Source organism: Coregonus lavaretus, assembly GCF_964263955.1.
Source record: "Coregonus lavaretus genome assembly, chromosome: 28".
NCBI lineage: Eukaryota > Metazoa > Chordata > Actinopteri > Salmoniformes > Salmonidae > Coregonus > Coregonus lavaretus.
In genome coordinates, this window is record NC_140015.1 from 27,650,600 (window position 1) to 27,667,696 (window position 17,097).

At 43.2% G+C, this 17,097-nt stretch overlaps 1 protein-coding gene across 1 annotated transcript; it reads left to right on the forward strand.

Annotated features, from left to right (window-relative positions):
- Positions 1-5,861: 5,861 nt before the first annotated feature.
- On the forward strand, positions 5,862-7,246 carry LOC311103480 (immediate early response gene 2 protein-like). Its single transcript, XM_084145046.1, has one exon. The coding sequence runs from the start codon at positions 5,962-5,964 to the stop codon at positions 6,529-6,531; it is 570 nt and encodes a 189-aa protein (XP_084001172.1). The 5' UTR covers positions 5,862-5,961; the 3' UTR covers positions 6,532-7,246.
- The last annotated feature ends 9,851 nt before the right edge of the window (positions 7,247-17,097 follow it).

Genomic DNA, 17,097 nt, shown 5'->3' on the forward strand with positions numbered 1-17,097 from the left:
ATTACACATCATGAGGTGGTGATTCAACAACCGGAAAACATTTGGAATAATGGAATGTGCCTTTTTAATCGACATGGGATATGCAGGGGTGGGTCCTGCTTATGTTGATGTTGGGAAGGAGGGGGTGGAACGGGTGGTAAAAGGTGGTAGGTCGTTCTGCTGGAGACAGAGGTGTAACACATGTGTCCCAAAGAGAGATGGGGTGAGGTCAGGGGGATTGGCATTCTGGTGGAGTGTGTGGGTGTGTTTTTAACAGTCTTGATATATGTGCGAGAGCAAGCGTTTGTTCATTCCTTGAATGTGACTGAAAAGCATATTTGTTCCTGTGTGATTAATGTGTAGGTGAGTGTGCTTTAAGTGTGTGTGTCCTCCACCTGGTAGTGTTTTGGATTGGTTTAAGACTCCCTCTGCTGGGACACTTGTCTATGTGGACGATGACCTACACCATCTTCGCAATCAAAAAGATATCTTCACAAGTGTCAGTGAGACGCCTTCAGATAGAAATGTGATGTATAGCGCGGACGCAATTCACTTTTATCCATACGGCAGAGAAGCAGGTCCCCTCTATGCATGACATTTCTATGTCCTGATTGCTGTTGTATAACTCCCTCTCATGTTTAGAAAATCCAAAATGGACAATGCTGTTTTTTGTGGTTTGACATGGTTCTGCACTTTCCTTGACAGGGGAAGTCAAAGCACCTTCCTGGAGATGTTAAATGGGAGGTGAAGCACCTTTTATATGAGATGAACCCATGGTTCCTGCACCTTTGATAAAGGGTTTTGATGGGTCGTGTGGAGAATCAACCCTAGGGTCATGCAAAGGTATGGCCTTGTTCAAATACTTCTAAGCGGCATCCTTCCTCCGTTTCCTTGATGTAAGCACTTCAGGGAAGGGAATAAAGGAAGGGTGCATTTAGAGAGTATTGGAACATAGCCTGCGTCTCAGATCTGTGGATGTGGGATGCACTGGGATGTCTCCAGTTGTAAATATTGAGAAGACCGTTGAGCTGACTCTTCTACGCTCGTCTAGTGATGTCCTAAGTAGGATGTTTGTGATTGTGTAAAAGTGTGGAAGGGATGAAAGAGGATTGTTTTTATATTTTTTAGTTATTTTTTACTCTGTCTTTTGTGTTGTCGAGATGTCATGGAGACTGGTGTGTGTGTGTGTGTGTGTGTGTGTGAGCTCCCAGCATGCATTTGGCCTAGAGATCAGAGGTCGGAGGAGAATAAGGATGATGGTTGCTTTGGTCTTAAAGTACTGGCCTAATGTGCTGCTGAGTTAGTGTGACTGAAGGGGAGGGAAGAGGGGTGATGTTTAGGGAGAGAGGTGTCATGCTACAGACTCTCTCCATCAGATTGTTGTACAGAAAAAAATATTCATTTTAAAACAATTTTTTGTATTGCTTATGTTTTCTCTTTTCTCTAAAGAAACATGTACTGTAGAGACCTAAAAGAAATGCTACTAATTGAAGGTGGTGAATGATTTGCCAACTTCTTGCTGAAGAAAAAACAGGAAAAGGAAAGAAGGATAATTATACGATAGCTAGACAGAGCACCGATAGCTAGACAGAGCACCGTATATTTTTATATTTTTTTGTGATGAGGGTTCCATGAGAGGTTCTTCCAGGGGGAGGATGATGGGACAGACTAGGGTACTGTACTGTCTCTTGTCTATTGGGGGGAATGATTTTGGGGGGGGGGGGGGGGTAGTAGTGGGTGTGCGGAGCTATAGAGGTTTCGAATTCCAAACTTTGCACCTGTTATTAAACCTGTTCACCAAGGTCTGATTTCACCCTGCTGAACAGACCCCATGATATTATGGACACTGTCAGATCCTCTCTTGTTCACCACCTGTTATTCACATGTGGTACTGCAGACCAGTGCACTGCCTGGAGCCACCACCAGATGGCAGTATTTCCCCCACAGACCATAGTCAATGACATAGTTGGCTACTAAGTGATCAAAGTTCAGTTTTGTGTGTTTTTGAGAGGGTTACTTGTCTGAGCTCTAGTCTTGTGCTTCAGAGGAACAGAAAATAAAGTTTGCGTGTGTGTGTGAGACAGGACAGTTCAAGCTGATTCTCCCCCCATCCCTACAGGTAGATGTCCCTCCTCCCCCAACACACACACACCTCAAGAGAATGGACAAACAAAGGCAGTGTCCAGTGTGGTATAGGCTTGGCGAAGGACCTTTTTTCACATATACATATATAAATATGAATATATGTATAGATATTTACTGTATATTATACATAGAGGCACTAAAGAAGTCGGATTGTTAGTTGTGCACTCTCAGCATGAGGTATATACCCACAAACAGCTTATTGAAACCAGTGCAGTAGCGTCCCCCATGTCTCTATCCCTGCTCCTTGCCCTCTGTGACCCTGTAGCGCCAGTGCTCTACTGCTCATTCTGTTCTCTCTGTGTTCCAAGTGCCAATAACTTTGTGAAACCCCTTAACTGTGACCCAATATTATTCAAGGTAATTGCACATTAACTACTGTAAAGAAAAATCATTAAGATAAATGTCAACATGGATTTAAAAAAAACTATCTTAATAAAAGGTTTGTAACAAATGATTTGTGGCTTTGCTCCTTTTTTCCAAATATTTATACCACTGACTAGATTGACTGGTAAATTATAGGTTTGCTACCTGCTGTAATTTGACATTATCAAAGGTTCACTCTGTTGTGGGGAGTTTTGCAGTAATGAAGATGGACAATTTAAAGTGAGAGCACCAAATGGAATGTGGTCAAGGGAGTGCATAGTAAGTGAATCAAATCACAGCTCATCAAATTAATGCTTTTTGGTTCCATTTGGACCTTGACTTGATGAAATGATGCATACAAATGATATTAGACATGAACCAAAGAGTTCTGATGGAGGATAGGATGGGGGAAATACTAGAGGTGCGATTTGGATGGATGGAATACAAAAAAATTGCTAATTACAATAACACAATCTGAAACCCTCTTTCTGTATTAATAAAACAAGGCATAGGCCTGTCGTTGTCATGGATCAACATTTATGAAACTGCATTATCTCAACTTTTATATTTCACATAGTGTTTGGTTTACCTTTCATGTAATATAAAGTATTAGGTCTTGAGGAAACCATATAAATGTGATGCAAAATGAAAGCTTGCTGAGGGAGAAAGTTTTCTTGGCCAATAAAAGATTGATCCAGAGACAGTTGACTGATAGTTTGATTGCTCCTTTCATCAATAATGTCCGATTTCTAGCGGCATCCTTGCTGCCAGAATAATAAAATAAAATATGTGCATCCCAAAATAGATGAGTTGAGTTGACCCCAAGCGCGCTACCACTGGATTAAGCACGCTCCCGATGACCATATTTGGGCTCAGGGAAACAGAGCACACAGTCGTGACAACACCATATAAGGAGATGTATTCTGACGCAATCCCTAATGGTTCGCACTTTATATGGCCACCGGAAGCAAGGGTCTCCCACGCGCGTCACGGGTTTTCCACTGCAGCGCGCGCGCCTCGGTTACCTGTCGGATGTGCTTTATATGGGCATCTGTCGATCACCTCTGAGAAACATCCCCCATTGGAGTAATATTATAGTAATGTGGCAGAAGAAAAACATGAAGATTCAAGAGTAAGTTATCAACACAGCTTTTCCCAGAAGAAAATCATTATATAATGGTTTTGATTGGTGGTCTTGACCTGATACCAGCAGCTAAATATTTTTATTTTATTTTATTTCACCTTTATTTAACCAGGTAAGCCAGTTGAGAACAGGTTCTCATTTACAACTGCGACCTGGCCAAGATAAAGCAAAGTAGTGCAATAAAAACAACACAGAGTTACATATGGGGTAAAAAAAAAACATAAAGTCAGAAATACAACAGAAAATATATATACAGTGTGTGCAAATGTAGCAAGTTATGGAGGTAAGGCAATAAATAGGCTATAGTGCAGAATAATTACAATAGTATTAACACTGGAATGCTAGATGTGCAAGAGATTATGTGCAAATAGAGATACTGGGGTGCAAAAGAGCAAAATAAATAACAATATAGGGATGAGGTAGTTGGGTGGGCTAATTTCAGATGGGCTGTGTACAGGTGCAGTGATCGGTAAGGTGCTCTGACAACTGATGCTTAAAGTTATTGAGGGAGATAAGAGTCTCCAGCTTCAGAGATTTTTGCAATTCGTTCCAGTCATTGGCAGCAGAGAACTGGAAGGAATGGCGGCCAAAGGAGGTGTTGGCTTTGGGAATGACCAGAGAGATATACCTGCTGGAGCGCAGACTACGGGTGGGTGCTGCTATGGTGACCAATGAGCTAAGATAAGGCGGGGATTTGCCTAGCAATGATTTATAGATGGCCTGGAGCCAGTGGGTTTGACGACGAACATGTAGTGAGGACCAGCCAACAAGAGCGTACAGGTCACAGTGGTGGGTAGTGTATGGGGCTTTGGAGACAAAACGGATGGCACTGTGATAGACTACATCCAATTTGCTGAGTAGAGTGTTGGAGGCTATTTTGTAAATGACATCGCCGAAGTCAAGGATCGGTAGGATAGTCAGTTTTACGAGGGCATGTTTGGCAGCATGAGTGAAGGAGGCTTTGTTGCGAAATAGGAAGCCGATTCTAGATTTAACTTTGGATTGGAGATTCTTTATGTGAGTCTGGAAGTTGAGTTTACAGTCTAACCAGACACCTAGATATTTGTAGTTGTCCACATACTCTAGGTCAGACCCGTCGAGAGTGGTGATTCGGGTGGGCGGGTGGGCGGGTGCTAGCAGCGTTCGATTGAAAAGCATGCATTTAGTTTTACTAGTGTTTAAGAGCAGTTGAAGGCTACTGAAGGATTGTTGTATGGCATTGAAGCTCGTTTGGAGGTTTGTTAACACAGTGTCCAATGAAGGGCCAGATGTATACAAAATGGTGTCGTCTGCGTAGAGGTGGATCTGAGAGTCACCAGCAGCAAGAGCGACATCATTGATATACACGGAGAAAAGTGTCGGCCCAAGAATTGAACCCTGTGGCACCCCCATAGAGACTGCCATAGGTCCAGACAACAGGCCCTCCGATTTGACACACTGAACTCTATCTGAGAAGTAGTTGGTGAACCAGGCGAGGCAGTCATTTGAGAAACCAAGGCTATTTAGTCTGCCAATAAGAATGCGGTGGTTGACAGAGTCATATAAGGCTGTTGAGGCATGGCTGTCAGCCTTTTAGCCATATCATTTTTGTTAAAAGGATTAATTTAAAAAATTTGAACAGTCACAAATGTTAATTTTTCATTTAACCTTTCATTAGCCTATAGGCTAATCTATTTTGCAAGAGAGACATGTTCAAGATAGCAGCAGTCCACTTAATAATTATAATAATAATAATATGCCATTTAGCACTTACACAAGAGAACTAAATGCAATTCCAAACCACTTAACAATAGATGTCACACACCGAACACACACACACAATTAGCCTAGTGATACTGAGACAATGCAAAAACTAAATAGCACCAATATTTTATGAATGTCATTGGTTTCTCAGGTTTCTGGTTTCTCATTAGCCTATACAGTGTATGGACTGTTGACAGTAGTCAGATTTGCATTGATATTCGGTTGTTCAAATGACACAATTATGCAAACATAAATGTGTTACAAATAAACACAGCCTAAACATTTGTCTAGTCATAAATAGTTGTCTAAATATAGTGTAGGAGGCTACTACACGTTTTCCGCACGTCTTGTGGTGTTTTTGGCATAGGGGCAGTAGGAGGAGCTCATGGAGGAATTTACACCTCTCATATGACAACGAGCCACTGACGTCAGCGAAGTTATAATAAAGCGGCTTGTACAGGCAGGTTTATGTCTGTATGTGTGTGAAGTTCAGAGAAGCTAGGACCTAACGGTAAAGAAAAGTCCAACATTTTGGCAATCAAATTAACGAGTCTTTAAACGTTTTAAGATCAACAATAAGAAACAATATGGAGGTCAGCGCTGAGGCTAAGAGGATTATGGTCCACGCTCTAGGCAAACTGTACAGCTCGCGCGCCCAGCGCGGGGGACACCGTCTCCATCGGAGCCTGCTGCTGACTCTCGTGATGCAGTCCGCCCGGGATATCTACCACGCATCGCAGGCCAGTTGTGAAACCACGACAGCAGCTGAGCTGGTCCAGCAAGAGTCATCGATGGAGGAAACAACTGGAGACCGTTTGGAGAGGGAGGTTTCCTCGTCTCGGTCTGGACTACCCGCGACCCCCCAGCCCCAGGAGAGTGCAGTATCCTCCGAGGACGAAACGAACTCACACCCGCTGCACTGCAGTGTAACAGCAGGTCGAGAAGACAAGGAGAACCGGGGCCCGTCGAGGCCTGACCGTAACACCAGGAAGAGACGGGGCAAAGCGGCCGCGGAGCCCGACTTGCTCCCCTGCAAGAAAGCGAAAATGGAGCAAGGGAGAAATACGTTCATATTGAGCTCTGTGAATTGCTACGGTGTCGGTGGGGACTCCCTCGCCTCATCGGTACCCATGTTAAGAGCCATTTCAGCATTTTGAAGCGACAATGAAGAGTTTGCTTTGATTTGGGTTCATAAATAAACTTTTGTGACCGAGCAGAAGGAATGCGCAATGCACAAAACTATCCAGGTATTAGCTGGGTAGAGCGAGAGGAGGCCGCATATGCGTTAAGACACTATAAAACGCTGTGGTCTCTAATGTTGGAAACGGGGCTGTCCCGGGAACTCAGTGGAGATTTCTCCCGAAACTTGGAGCTTGTTTCGTGAAAGATGGGACTGATCGTTAACGTAAAATAGTTCATGTTTTCCCGCTGGCGGACGGGAGACGGGAGAACATTGTTTGGTCTAATACTTTCTAGGGTTGGGCCTGGTCGAAAAGGACTGAATACAATACACGGCACAAGCCTAAACCGACGGAATAGTGCTGGTTACACGGACTTGTATAGCCTACACGTGCGCCATGGTGCTGAAAATACAAGACCTACTATTTGCTATTAATCACTGTTGTGGGTCCCAGTAATCCAAACATTTGGCCTATTATATAAACTGATCCATGAACTGTTCTGAATGTTCTACCTGTATGATGCATTCAAATTTATATTTTGTTAATTTGGAAATGTATGTTAATTGGATAAAACTGTGGAACTTTTCTTGCATACGAACCCACAATTAATTGTGTCGACACTGATAACCAAAACTGTGAAACAAACCATTCCAATGACACTACCTCAGTTGTATTTATTAAAACGTTTTATAATTAACTTGAACTTTGTCTCGTTTCCTTTTAACTTGTTGTAGCCTTGTGGAAACTATTCATCATGACATGGGTGCCCACTGGGCACAAACTGGTTGAATCAATGTTGTTTCAACTTCATTTCAACCTTGAAAAATCTGTGTTTACATTGAATCAACGTGGAAAACTGATTGGATTCTTTTTTCACCCAACTTTTAACTTAAATCCTGATGACATGGTGACATTTTTGTTGAATTCACATTAGTTGACAACTCAACCAAATGTAAATAAAAACTAAATGTTGAACTGACATCTGTACCCAGTGGTTGGGCGGATGTGGGTGTGGTATGGACTCCAGAGTGGCGCAGTGGTCTAAGGCACTGCATTGCAGTGCTAGCTGTGCCACTAGAGATCCTGGTTTGAATCCAGGCTCTGTCGTAGCCGGCCGCGACCGGGAGACCCATGGGGCGGCGCACAATTGGCCCAGGGTAGGGGAAGGAATGGCTCAGTTGGTTGAGCATGGCGTTTGCAACGCCAGGGTTGTGGGTATGAAAAAATTAAAAAATAATAATGTATGCACTCACTCACTGTAAGTCGCTCTGGATAAGAGTGTCTGCTAAATGACTAAAAATGTAAAATAAATGTATGGAGTCCACATCACTAAAGAAACAAGGGTAATAAGAATATTGTCCCATGGAGGAAACGGTGATGAGTCGGAAGCCCGCTGTGTCATTGCTATTCTCTTGCTCTCTCACACACACTTTTGTTGTTGCATTCGATATGTTTTCAGACTCCTTGACTTTGTCCACATTTTGCTACGCTGGCATCCTTATTCTAAAATGGATTAAAAAAATAACATCCTCATCAATCTACACACAATACCCCATAATGACAAAGCAATAACAGTTTTTTAGAAATGTTTGCAAATGTATATAACCCCCCCCCCCCCCGCATTTACATAAGTTTTAAGACCCTTTACTCAGTACTTGTTGAAGCACCTTCAGCAGCGATTACAGCCTCGAGCCTGGGTATGATGCTACAAGCTTGGCACACCTGTATTTGGGGAGTTTCTCCCATTCTTCTCTGCAGATCCTCTCAAGCTCTGTCAGGTTGGATGTGGAGCGTTGCTGCACAGCTATTTTCAGGTCTCTCCAGAGATGTTACATCGGGTTCAAGTCCAGGCTCTGGCTGGGCCACTCAATGACATTCAGAGCCTGCGTTGTCTTGGCTGTGTGCTTAGGGTCATTGTCCTGTTGGAAGGTGAACTTTCGCCCCAGTCTGAGGTCCTGAGCGCTCTGGAGCAGGTTTTCATCAAGGATCTCTCTGTACTTTGCTCTGTTCATCTTTCCCTCGATCCTGACTAGTCTCCCAGTTCCTTCCACTGAAAAATATCCTGACAGCATGATGCTGCCACTACCATGCTTCACCGTAGGGATGGTGCCAGGTTCCTCCAGACGTGACGCTTGGCAATCAGGCCAAAGAGTTCAATCTTGGTGTCATCTTGTTTCTCATGGTCTGAGAGTCGTTTAGGTGCCTTTTAGCAAACTGAGGAGTGGCTTCTGTCCGGCCACTCTACCATAAAGGCCTGATTGGTAGAGTGCTGCAGAGATGGTTGTCCTTCTGGAAGGTTCTTCCATCTCCACAGAGGAACTCTAGAGCTCTGTCAGAGTGACCATCGGGTTCTTGGTCCCCTCCCTGTCCAAGGCCCTTCTCCCCCGATTGCTCAGTTTGGCCCGGCGGCCAGCTCTAGGAAGAGTCTTGGTGGTTCCAAACTTATTCCATTTAAGAATGATGGAGGCCACTGTGTTCTTGGGGACCTTCAATGCTGCATAAATATTTTGGTACCCTTCCCCAGATCTGTGCCTCGACACAATCCTGTCTCGGCTGTCTACGGACAATTCCTTCGACCTCATGGCTTGGTTTTTGCACTGACATGCACTGTCAACTGTGGGACCTTATATAGACAGGTTTGTGCCTTTCCAAAGCATGTCCAATCAATTGAAGTTACCACAGGTGGACTCCAATGAAGTTGTACAAACATCTCAATGATGATCAATGAAAGCAGGATGCACCTGAGCTCAATTTAGAGTCTCAGAGCAAAGTGTCTGAATACTTATGTAAATAAGGTATTTCTGTTTTTTATTTGTAATACATTTGCAAACATTTCTAAAAACCTGTTATCGCTTTGTCATTATGGGGTATTGTGTGTAGATTGATGAGGGGAAAACATTTGGGAAAAGGGAAAGGGTCTGAATACTTTCCGAATGCACTGTAAGAGCTGTTGATAAGAGCTAGGTAAATGAGGAATCCATTTGGAGAAGGGATTGTAATAAAAAAAAAAAGATTTTTCCTTATGATCCCTGGAGACGAATGTGAAACCAGTCATGTGGAAGCAAACTGAAAATCATATCAACATGACATGTATTGCTGCTAAACCAGCCCAGTTGATGTATGCGCTTTAGAATGTTTTAATTATATGCCTGGGCTTTTCTCTGTTTTATTTTACAATTGTATCATGTTAAATATTAGCCACTATCGGGAGCCACCTTCAGTAATACCCACATACATTTATAACTGTCACTTTAGTGTTCAAGAAGAGGCTTAGCCCCTAAGTGTTAGGCCTACTGCTGCTAGGTAGCTCTCTCTCTGCTCTCCCCCTCCCCTCTGTCTGTCCTTGATTGCAGGAGTGAAGTCTGGTGTGCGGGAGTCAGGGTTCCAGCTGCAGCTCATTCACCATAATCACCTCAGCCTTTAAGACCCGGTCAAACTAGCCACTCATCGTCAGATCATAGTCAAGACGACCATGTTAGTTTCGCTGTTGACTCAACCTGCCTGTTTTCGCCCTTTGTGTTTTTGGCCTGTTCTAGTTACTTTTCTCCTGTGCCACAGATTATTGGAACCTGACTCCTGCCTCCGCTTCACTCCTGCCACCACCGTCCTGCTTTCCACTACCGGACCTCCCTTTTGGACTCACCACGGACACTAGGACATTACGGTACCACATCTGCTCTGAACCTGGATCTGTTACCCTCCCTGTAAACCTGGACTTGCTCTTCCCCTATTATTTGGAAACCTGGACAAATTGAACTTTGTAAATAAACCTTCTCTGGCTCGGTGTAGTTGTCTGCCTTTGGGTTCAAATCCAGTTAAATCATGACAGTAAGACCCTCACAAACTTTTACAGATGCACTATTGAGAGCATTCTGTCGGGCTGTATCACCGCCTGGTACGACAACTGCACTGCCCGCATCCTCAGGGCTCTCCAGAGGTTGATGTGGTCTGCCCAACGCGTCACCGGGGGCACACTGCCTGCCCTCCAGGACACCTACAGCACCCGATGTCACAGGAAGGCCAAAAAGATCATGAAGGACATCAACCACCCAAGCCACGGCCTGTTCACCCCGCTATCTTCCGGAAGGCGAGGTCAGTACAGGTGCATCAAAGCTGGGACAGAGAGACTGAAAAACAGCTTCTATCTCAAGGCCATCAGACTGTTTAATAGTCATCATTAGCCGGATACATTTTACATTTTTAGTCATTTAGCAGACACTCTTATCCAGAGCGACTTACAGTTTTAGTGAATGCATACATTTTTCATACCACCCGGTTACTCAATGCTGTACCTTAGAGGCTGCTGCCCTATATAGACATGGAATCACTGGCCACTTTAATAATGGAACACTAGTCACTTTAAAAATGTTTACATACTGCTTTACTCATCTCATATGTATATACTGTGTTCTATTCTACTGTATTTTACTCAATGCCACTCCGACATTGCTCGTCCTAATAGTTATATATTTCTTAATTCCATTCTTTTACTTTTAGATTTGTGTATATTGTTGTGAATTGTTAGATACTACTGCACTGTTGGAGCTAGGAAAACAAGCATTTCGCTACACCCGCAATAACATCTGCTAAATATGTGTACGTGACCAATAAAATGTGATTTGTTTTTATTTGAAAGGTGTGCATAGGAAAGGCATACAATTCCTAAATCAGAATCGGCCCCTTGGAGAGTAGGCTATACTAGCACATGAAGTGTGAACAATGTTGTTTCATCTGCCTACCATCCTAGCTGTGTGTTTGGTCTGGCCTGGGTATGGAGGGAGTAGGGGAGAGAAATGAAGGAGAGGGGGAGGGAGAGAACGGGGGAAATAGAGGGGGACAGGATACAGAAAGTGGAGCTGGCAGCAGAATGCGGGGGAGGATGGAGGATGTGTGTGTGTGGGGGTTATATGTAGAACAGACATTAGAACAAGACACCTCACACACATCCGCCTGGCTCACATCTGGCCAACAGGCAGCGCCAGGAAAAGGGAGGGATGGAGAGGAGGGAGAGAGCGAGGGGTTGAATACCTCTGTCAGTTACATCAGATTTCAGTAGCACAGGTAATTTGATTAATAAAGGTGGCAAAGTGAAATAAAACGTTTGTTATCCTAATAACACAGATTTTTAAAAATAAATTATTGGAGGTTTTAATATGAGCCAGTTTCAGGGTTTCCGTCTCACCTGCACATTATGTATTTCTTCCCGTGTTATAATAATATGCCATTTAGCAGACGCTTTTATCCAAAGCGACTTACAGTCGTGCGTGCATACATTTTTGTGTATGGGTGGTCCCGGGGATCGAACCCACTACCTTGGCGTTACAAGCGCCGTGCTCTACCAGCTGAGCTACAGAGTGTTCTTCCGTTTGATGTATAGACAATGTCTAAATAAAATAGATAGGTAACACAACTGAAAGCCTGCATACTGCTTTAGAACTTGTTATACAGATGCAGAAGTTGTTATGATGTCTTACTATAAGGCTTTTAATAGGGTTGTCACCAACAGATTCACTGTTTGATGAGTGCATCATACAACAGCAGAATGAACTGAAATGTGTGAGGTGAGCAGAGAGGATACATGTTTTTAGAGAGGCAGGAGGAAGTGCAGTGGAGAAGAAAGGAGGAATGCGGTGGAGGAATGTGTGAGGAGAGAAGAGAAGGACATAATGTAGGAGAAGAGAGAGGTAGGTTGAGGGAAGGATATGGGGCGATGGGGGAGCAGAGAGAGGTCGGTTGAGGGAAATAATGTGGTGGGCTTAGGGAAGGGGGGAGTAGTGGAGGGGAGGAGAGGTGTGGAATGTGACATGCGGCCAATTGATTGTACTGCTAATGTTTCCAGCAGCAATCTGATCTGAAGCTGTCCTCTCCAAAGTACACAGAACACACAGGGCAGGCAGGGGGGACACTAGAAACAGACTAGAACACACAGGGCAGGCAGGGGGGACACTAGAAACAGACTAGAACACACAGGGCAGGCAGGGGGAACACTAGAAACAGATCAGAACACACAGGGCAGGCTGGAGGAACACTAGAAACAGAACAGAACACACCCCACTGGGCACACATTGGTTGAATCAACTTTCCATGTCATTTCAATGAAATTACGTTGGAATAGAGGTTGAATTGAAATCTGTTCCCAGTGGGACAGGGCAGGCAGGGGGAACACTAGAAACAGACACCATAATTACACTACTAAATGCGCACACACACACACACCAACTTACACACAACAACACCTTCTGTTACACATCAAATGCCTCTACTTCTCCAAATCTATAACCCCAACGCAAACACACTCTCATTCTCACTATAATACACTCTATCACTCAAACACACACACACCTTCAAGCATACACTTGCACCCACACACACAGAAAAAAGAAACAAGAGTCTCTCCAGACCAACAGTGTGCATTCTCTCTGGTTTTTATTCATTGGGAAGAATTCTGTCTGGAATTACAAAATGCACTGGTAGAAATAGCGGTGAGATAGGTTGAGAGTGTGAGAGATAAGAGTGAGAGAGACAGAGTAAGAAAGAAATAGAGAGGGAGTGAGTGAGAGATAAAAGACCCCACAGCCAGAGTTTTAAGGGTTACATCATCAGATTTGGCTGGCTCCTGGCCCCACCCAAAAGTAGGCAGGGATATGTGTTTTTACTGGATTCTCATCATTAAAACAGGAGTTCTCTTTTTTTGGTAGTGTCCTGAACATGGTTGTGTAGTGTCTCACCTCCATGTTTGCAGGTAACAGCTGGCAACATAAAGAAACAAACCAACTTTGATTCTCAACAAAGTCATCACGTCGCTCTTTTGACATGGTCTTTTTTTTATAGATTTTTTAAAACCTTTTTTGTTCTCAAAAATAGAAGGAAAAAGGAACCGTTGCTTAGTAACAACATCTATCTATATTTATTTATCTGAATTCATATTCTTCTTTTTTTTTTTCCGGAAGATGACTGTTCACCCACGGTGTGGCATGCACATAGCACATGCAGTTATGGAAGTAGATATTTTCCCTTTTTTTGGTCTTTTTTTGGTACTTAAAATGCTTTTATTTCTCTTTTATTTTTTCCATAGCGGCTCATACATTGCTTTTTGAAGTAACGGTGGGGTTATTTAGCATATGTGTTGTTAGTGGATGGTTGGTCAGTATAGGACACAATGATTGACAGTGAATGTTAGGGCCTCTCATAGTTTCATTTGGAGGGTGATTGACATCTTATCTCATCTTGCACACAGCCACACAAACATTATGTCACTTGCTCACAAACACAGGCTAACTCACACACACACACAAACAGTCGCCAACTCAGATGTCATCACTGTGCTTTGACAAAATATTCAAAGCAAATAAACAAATTAAATGAAATATCTAACGAAAACAGCCTGCTATTGATGTACACACACATTGAACATACACACACATTCTTGCTATAAAAGAACGCACGCCATACGCACACACACACACTCGCTACAGCCAGGAGCTACATGCTGAGAGTGTATCTTTGTATTTCTATCTTATCTGTGTTGTGATTTGACTTATACACGTCTATGACATTCCTACATTAGATGAACACTGTAAAGGCAATGTGCCTGTGCACTTTCTGGTCAAAGTGTGGTACATAGAATCATGGGATATGTCGTTACAGTACATCAGAATACAGATATGTGCAGATCTAACTGCGCTATATCTATGGCAGCAGTGAACAAACACTGTTACCTGACGTGAATGGTTTTGACATGGGGTGTAATAATAATAATAATAATAATAATAATAATAATAATAATAATAATTATTATTATTATTATTATTATTATAATGACATAATTATAATAAATGAATGGTTCACTATGGCAATCCTTAACGTCCAGCAACTGTGAGAGAGAGACTGTATGGACAGCGGTGGGTATTAGGGTGGATGTTAGGTTGAGGCGCACAAAGACACACAAAAAAGAGAATAGGGCGACACAGGACACAGAGGTTTGGCAGAAAAGACCCAGTCATTGTTTCTCCCATGCATTTTCATTGGCTGTGATACATGTCCTGTGCATTTTTGATTGGCTGTGTTACATGTCCTGAACACAAAGGAGGTGCTCCACCAGTGACAGACAACACTTAAACATTATACTCCCAGTTACAGACAGATATGAAAACATTGGAATCAGACAGTCAAAAGAGAAGGGGTGATACAATGATGCAATAGGACAGGGCTGTAATGTTTTGCATACAGTGCCACCTAGAGGGCCAAACTGGTAGAGGAGCTCTGTCTCTTATTACTGCTTAATTTGGGCTGCTTTAGTCTGTAGACCCTGTTACCTTAGCAAGAGCGACCATTTAGCTGCCCTATATTTACCCAAATGCTTAACATATGTAAACAACTGTCCGATGAACAAGTATACAGGTCAGATACATGATTTCCTGTATGACTTTTGACATTAGAAGGCTGTCAACTATGCCTATTTTTTAAAGTTCCTTTCCCCTTCCCCACCTTATTACACTGTATCAGAGTCATTACTATGATTACTCCTGTTCCCACAATGCACCTCTCCGACAAAGCTCCGCCCACCAGCCGAACCAGTGGACCTCCAGCCGGACAGAACGTCTCACTAGACAAAGATGGTGACGCGCCGAGCACAACCGATTCGAAAGTAAACAAACAAATACAAACTAAAATAATTCTCTCTCACAAGCATGAACATCGTCGTCATCATCATCATTATCATCATCATCATCATAATTATCATCATCATCATAATTATCATCATCGTCATTATCACAATCATATTCATCATTATTGTTAGTATTGTTATCAGTATATATAGAACCATTATCACTATTCATAACAAATAAACGAAAGATGAAGAGGGTCCCTCCTTTCATCTGCCTCTCTCTCTCTCTCTCTCTCTCTCTCTCTCTCTCTCTCTCTCTCTCTCTCTCTCTCTCTCTCTCTCTCTCTCTCTCTCTTTATCGCTATTTCAAACACTAACACTGGAAGACTAGAGACATATCTCTGGTTTGAATGAGGCTATGTGTCAGCTGATGAAGAGCCTATAAGGAGCATGCTTGTAACTTCCTCCCCCAATTTCAACTCCCTGTTAATATGAACCCAGAATATGTGGGTTCTGCGTTTTCTTACTTTCCTGCCTTCTTTCCTTCCATGAAATAAAAGTAGGCCTAGTAACAAAATATCTACTTCCTTGAAAATGATTGTGCAATCTCAGCCACATCAACAGTTATAATTTGGCACAGAGCATTTCAATAAGAACAAAGTGGGAAATAGATAATCCTGTCCCTCCACATAAAAAAGTATTGGACCTTCTTCTTCTCTTCCTCATCGCCACATCTCTCCATCCATCCTAACTATCCTGATTATACCTCCAGCACAGGAAGAGAGAGAGAGAGGGACACCTCAGGGAGAAGAGAGAGAGAAGCAAAGGCATTACAGGAAAAGGAGAGAACCCCACAGACTAATATAGAACGGACCAAGGAATAGTTTCCCCCCACATTACACTAGTTTCTCTTTGTTATCAGTATTTTTTGTATCCATCATGCAGGATTCCACAGGTTTTTAAACTCTGCAAGTTCCAACGAAGCTGAGCGGGTGCAACAGAAGAATCAAGCTTCAATGTTTCGAAGAAGAAGAGGAAGAGGAAAAAGAAGAAGAAGAAGAAGAAGCGGAAGGGGAAGCAGCCGCAGGAGTAGAAGAAGAAATACTGAAGAAAATGTTTGTTTTTTAGTATCATCCACTTTTTACTGTTTCTTCTCTACTGGGTTGGGGCGGAATCTTTTGTTTGGGTTGGGGGGTTGTAATGGATAGATTCCTCCTACATAACCCCCTCTCTCCTTCAGAGTTAGGGTGTCCCCCCGCGTCCCCCACACACAGGTGGAAGGCTTATCGTCACTGATGTCATTATTAACAGTAAACACAGATGATAAAACTCATCAATATCTTCCCGTCATCGGGGTTGGTGGTTGGTTTTTGCAACTAACACAACCCCACTTAGTTCTGAAAAGCAAAAAACGTGGTCGTTCTCCGCAATGTCAACGTTTTTTGCGTTGATTATGTGATGACATCTTGGTCGTTGTGGCGGTTTTTAATTTTGTTTCCAGTAGCATCCAGTAGCATCAACAACCCCCCCCCCCCCCACCCCCCATCACCCATTTTGAAAAACGACATTTTGAATTTCTGTCTCCTTGCATCTGGTGAGCTGGGCTCCATTGTTTTTGGAGGAGGAATTGGTTTGTCCTCCATACCCTGTTCACTAATTTCCACTCCTCCTTCAGTGGTCCTCCTCCTCATCCCTCTATCCCAACTACCCCTTTCTCACTCCCTCCATCCCCGGGAAACACTGAGCAGCAGAGGAAACAAAAATAAAAACAAACAGAAAGAAGGAAAGAAAGAAAGAATCATGCCTTGGTTTCCCCTGTCTCATGGCGGTCAGTGCTCTGGCTGTGTGTTTTCCTGGGCTGGGAGGTAGGGACTGATAACTCAGACAGTGTGGTTGAGCCCTCCCTCCATCCATCCCTCCATGGTCCCCAGAGG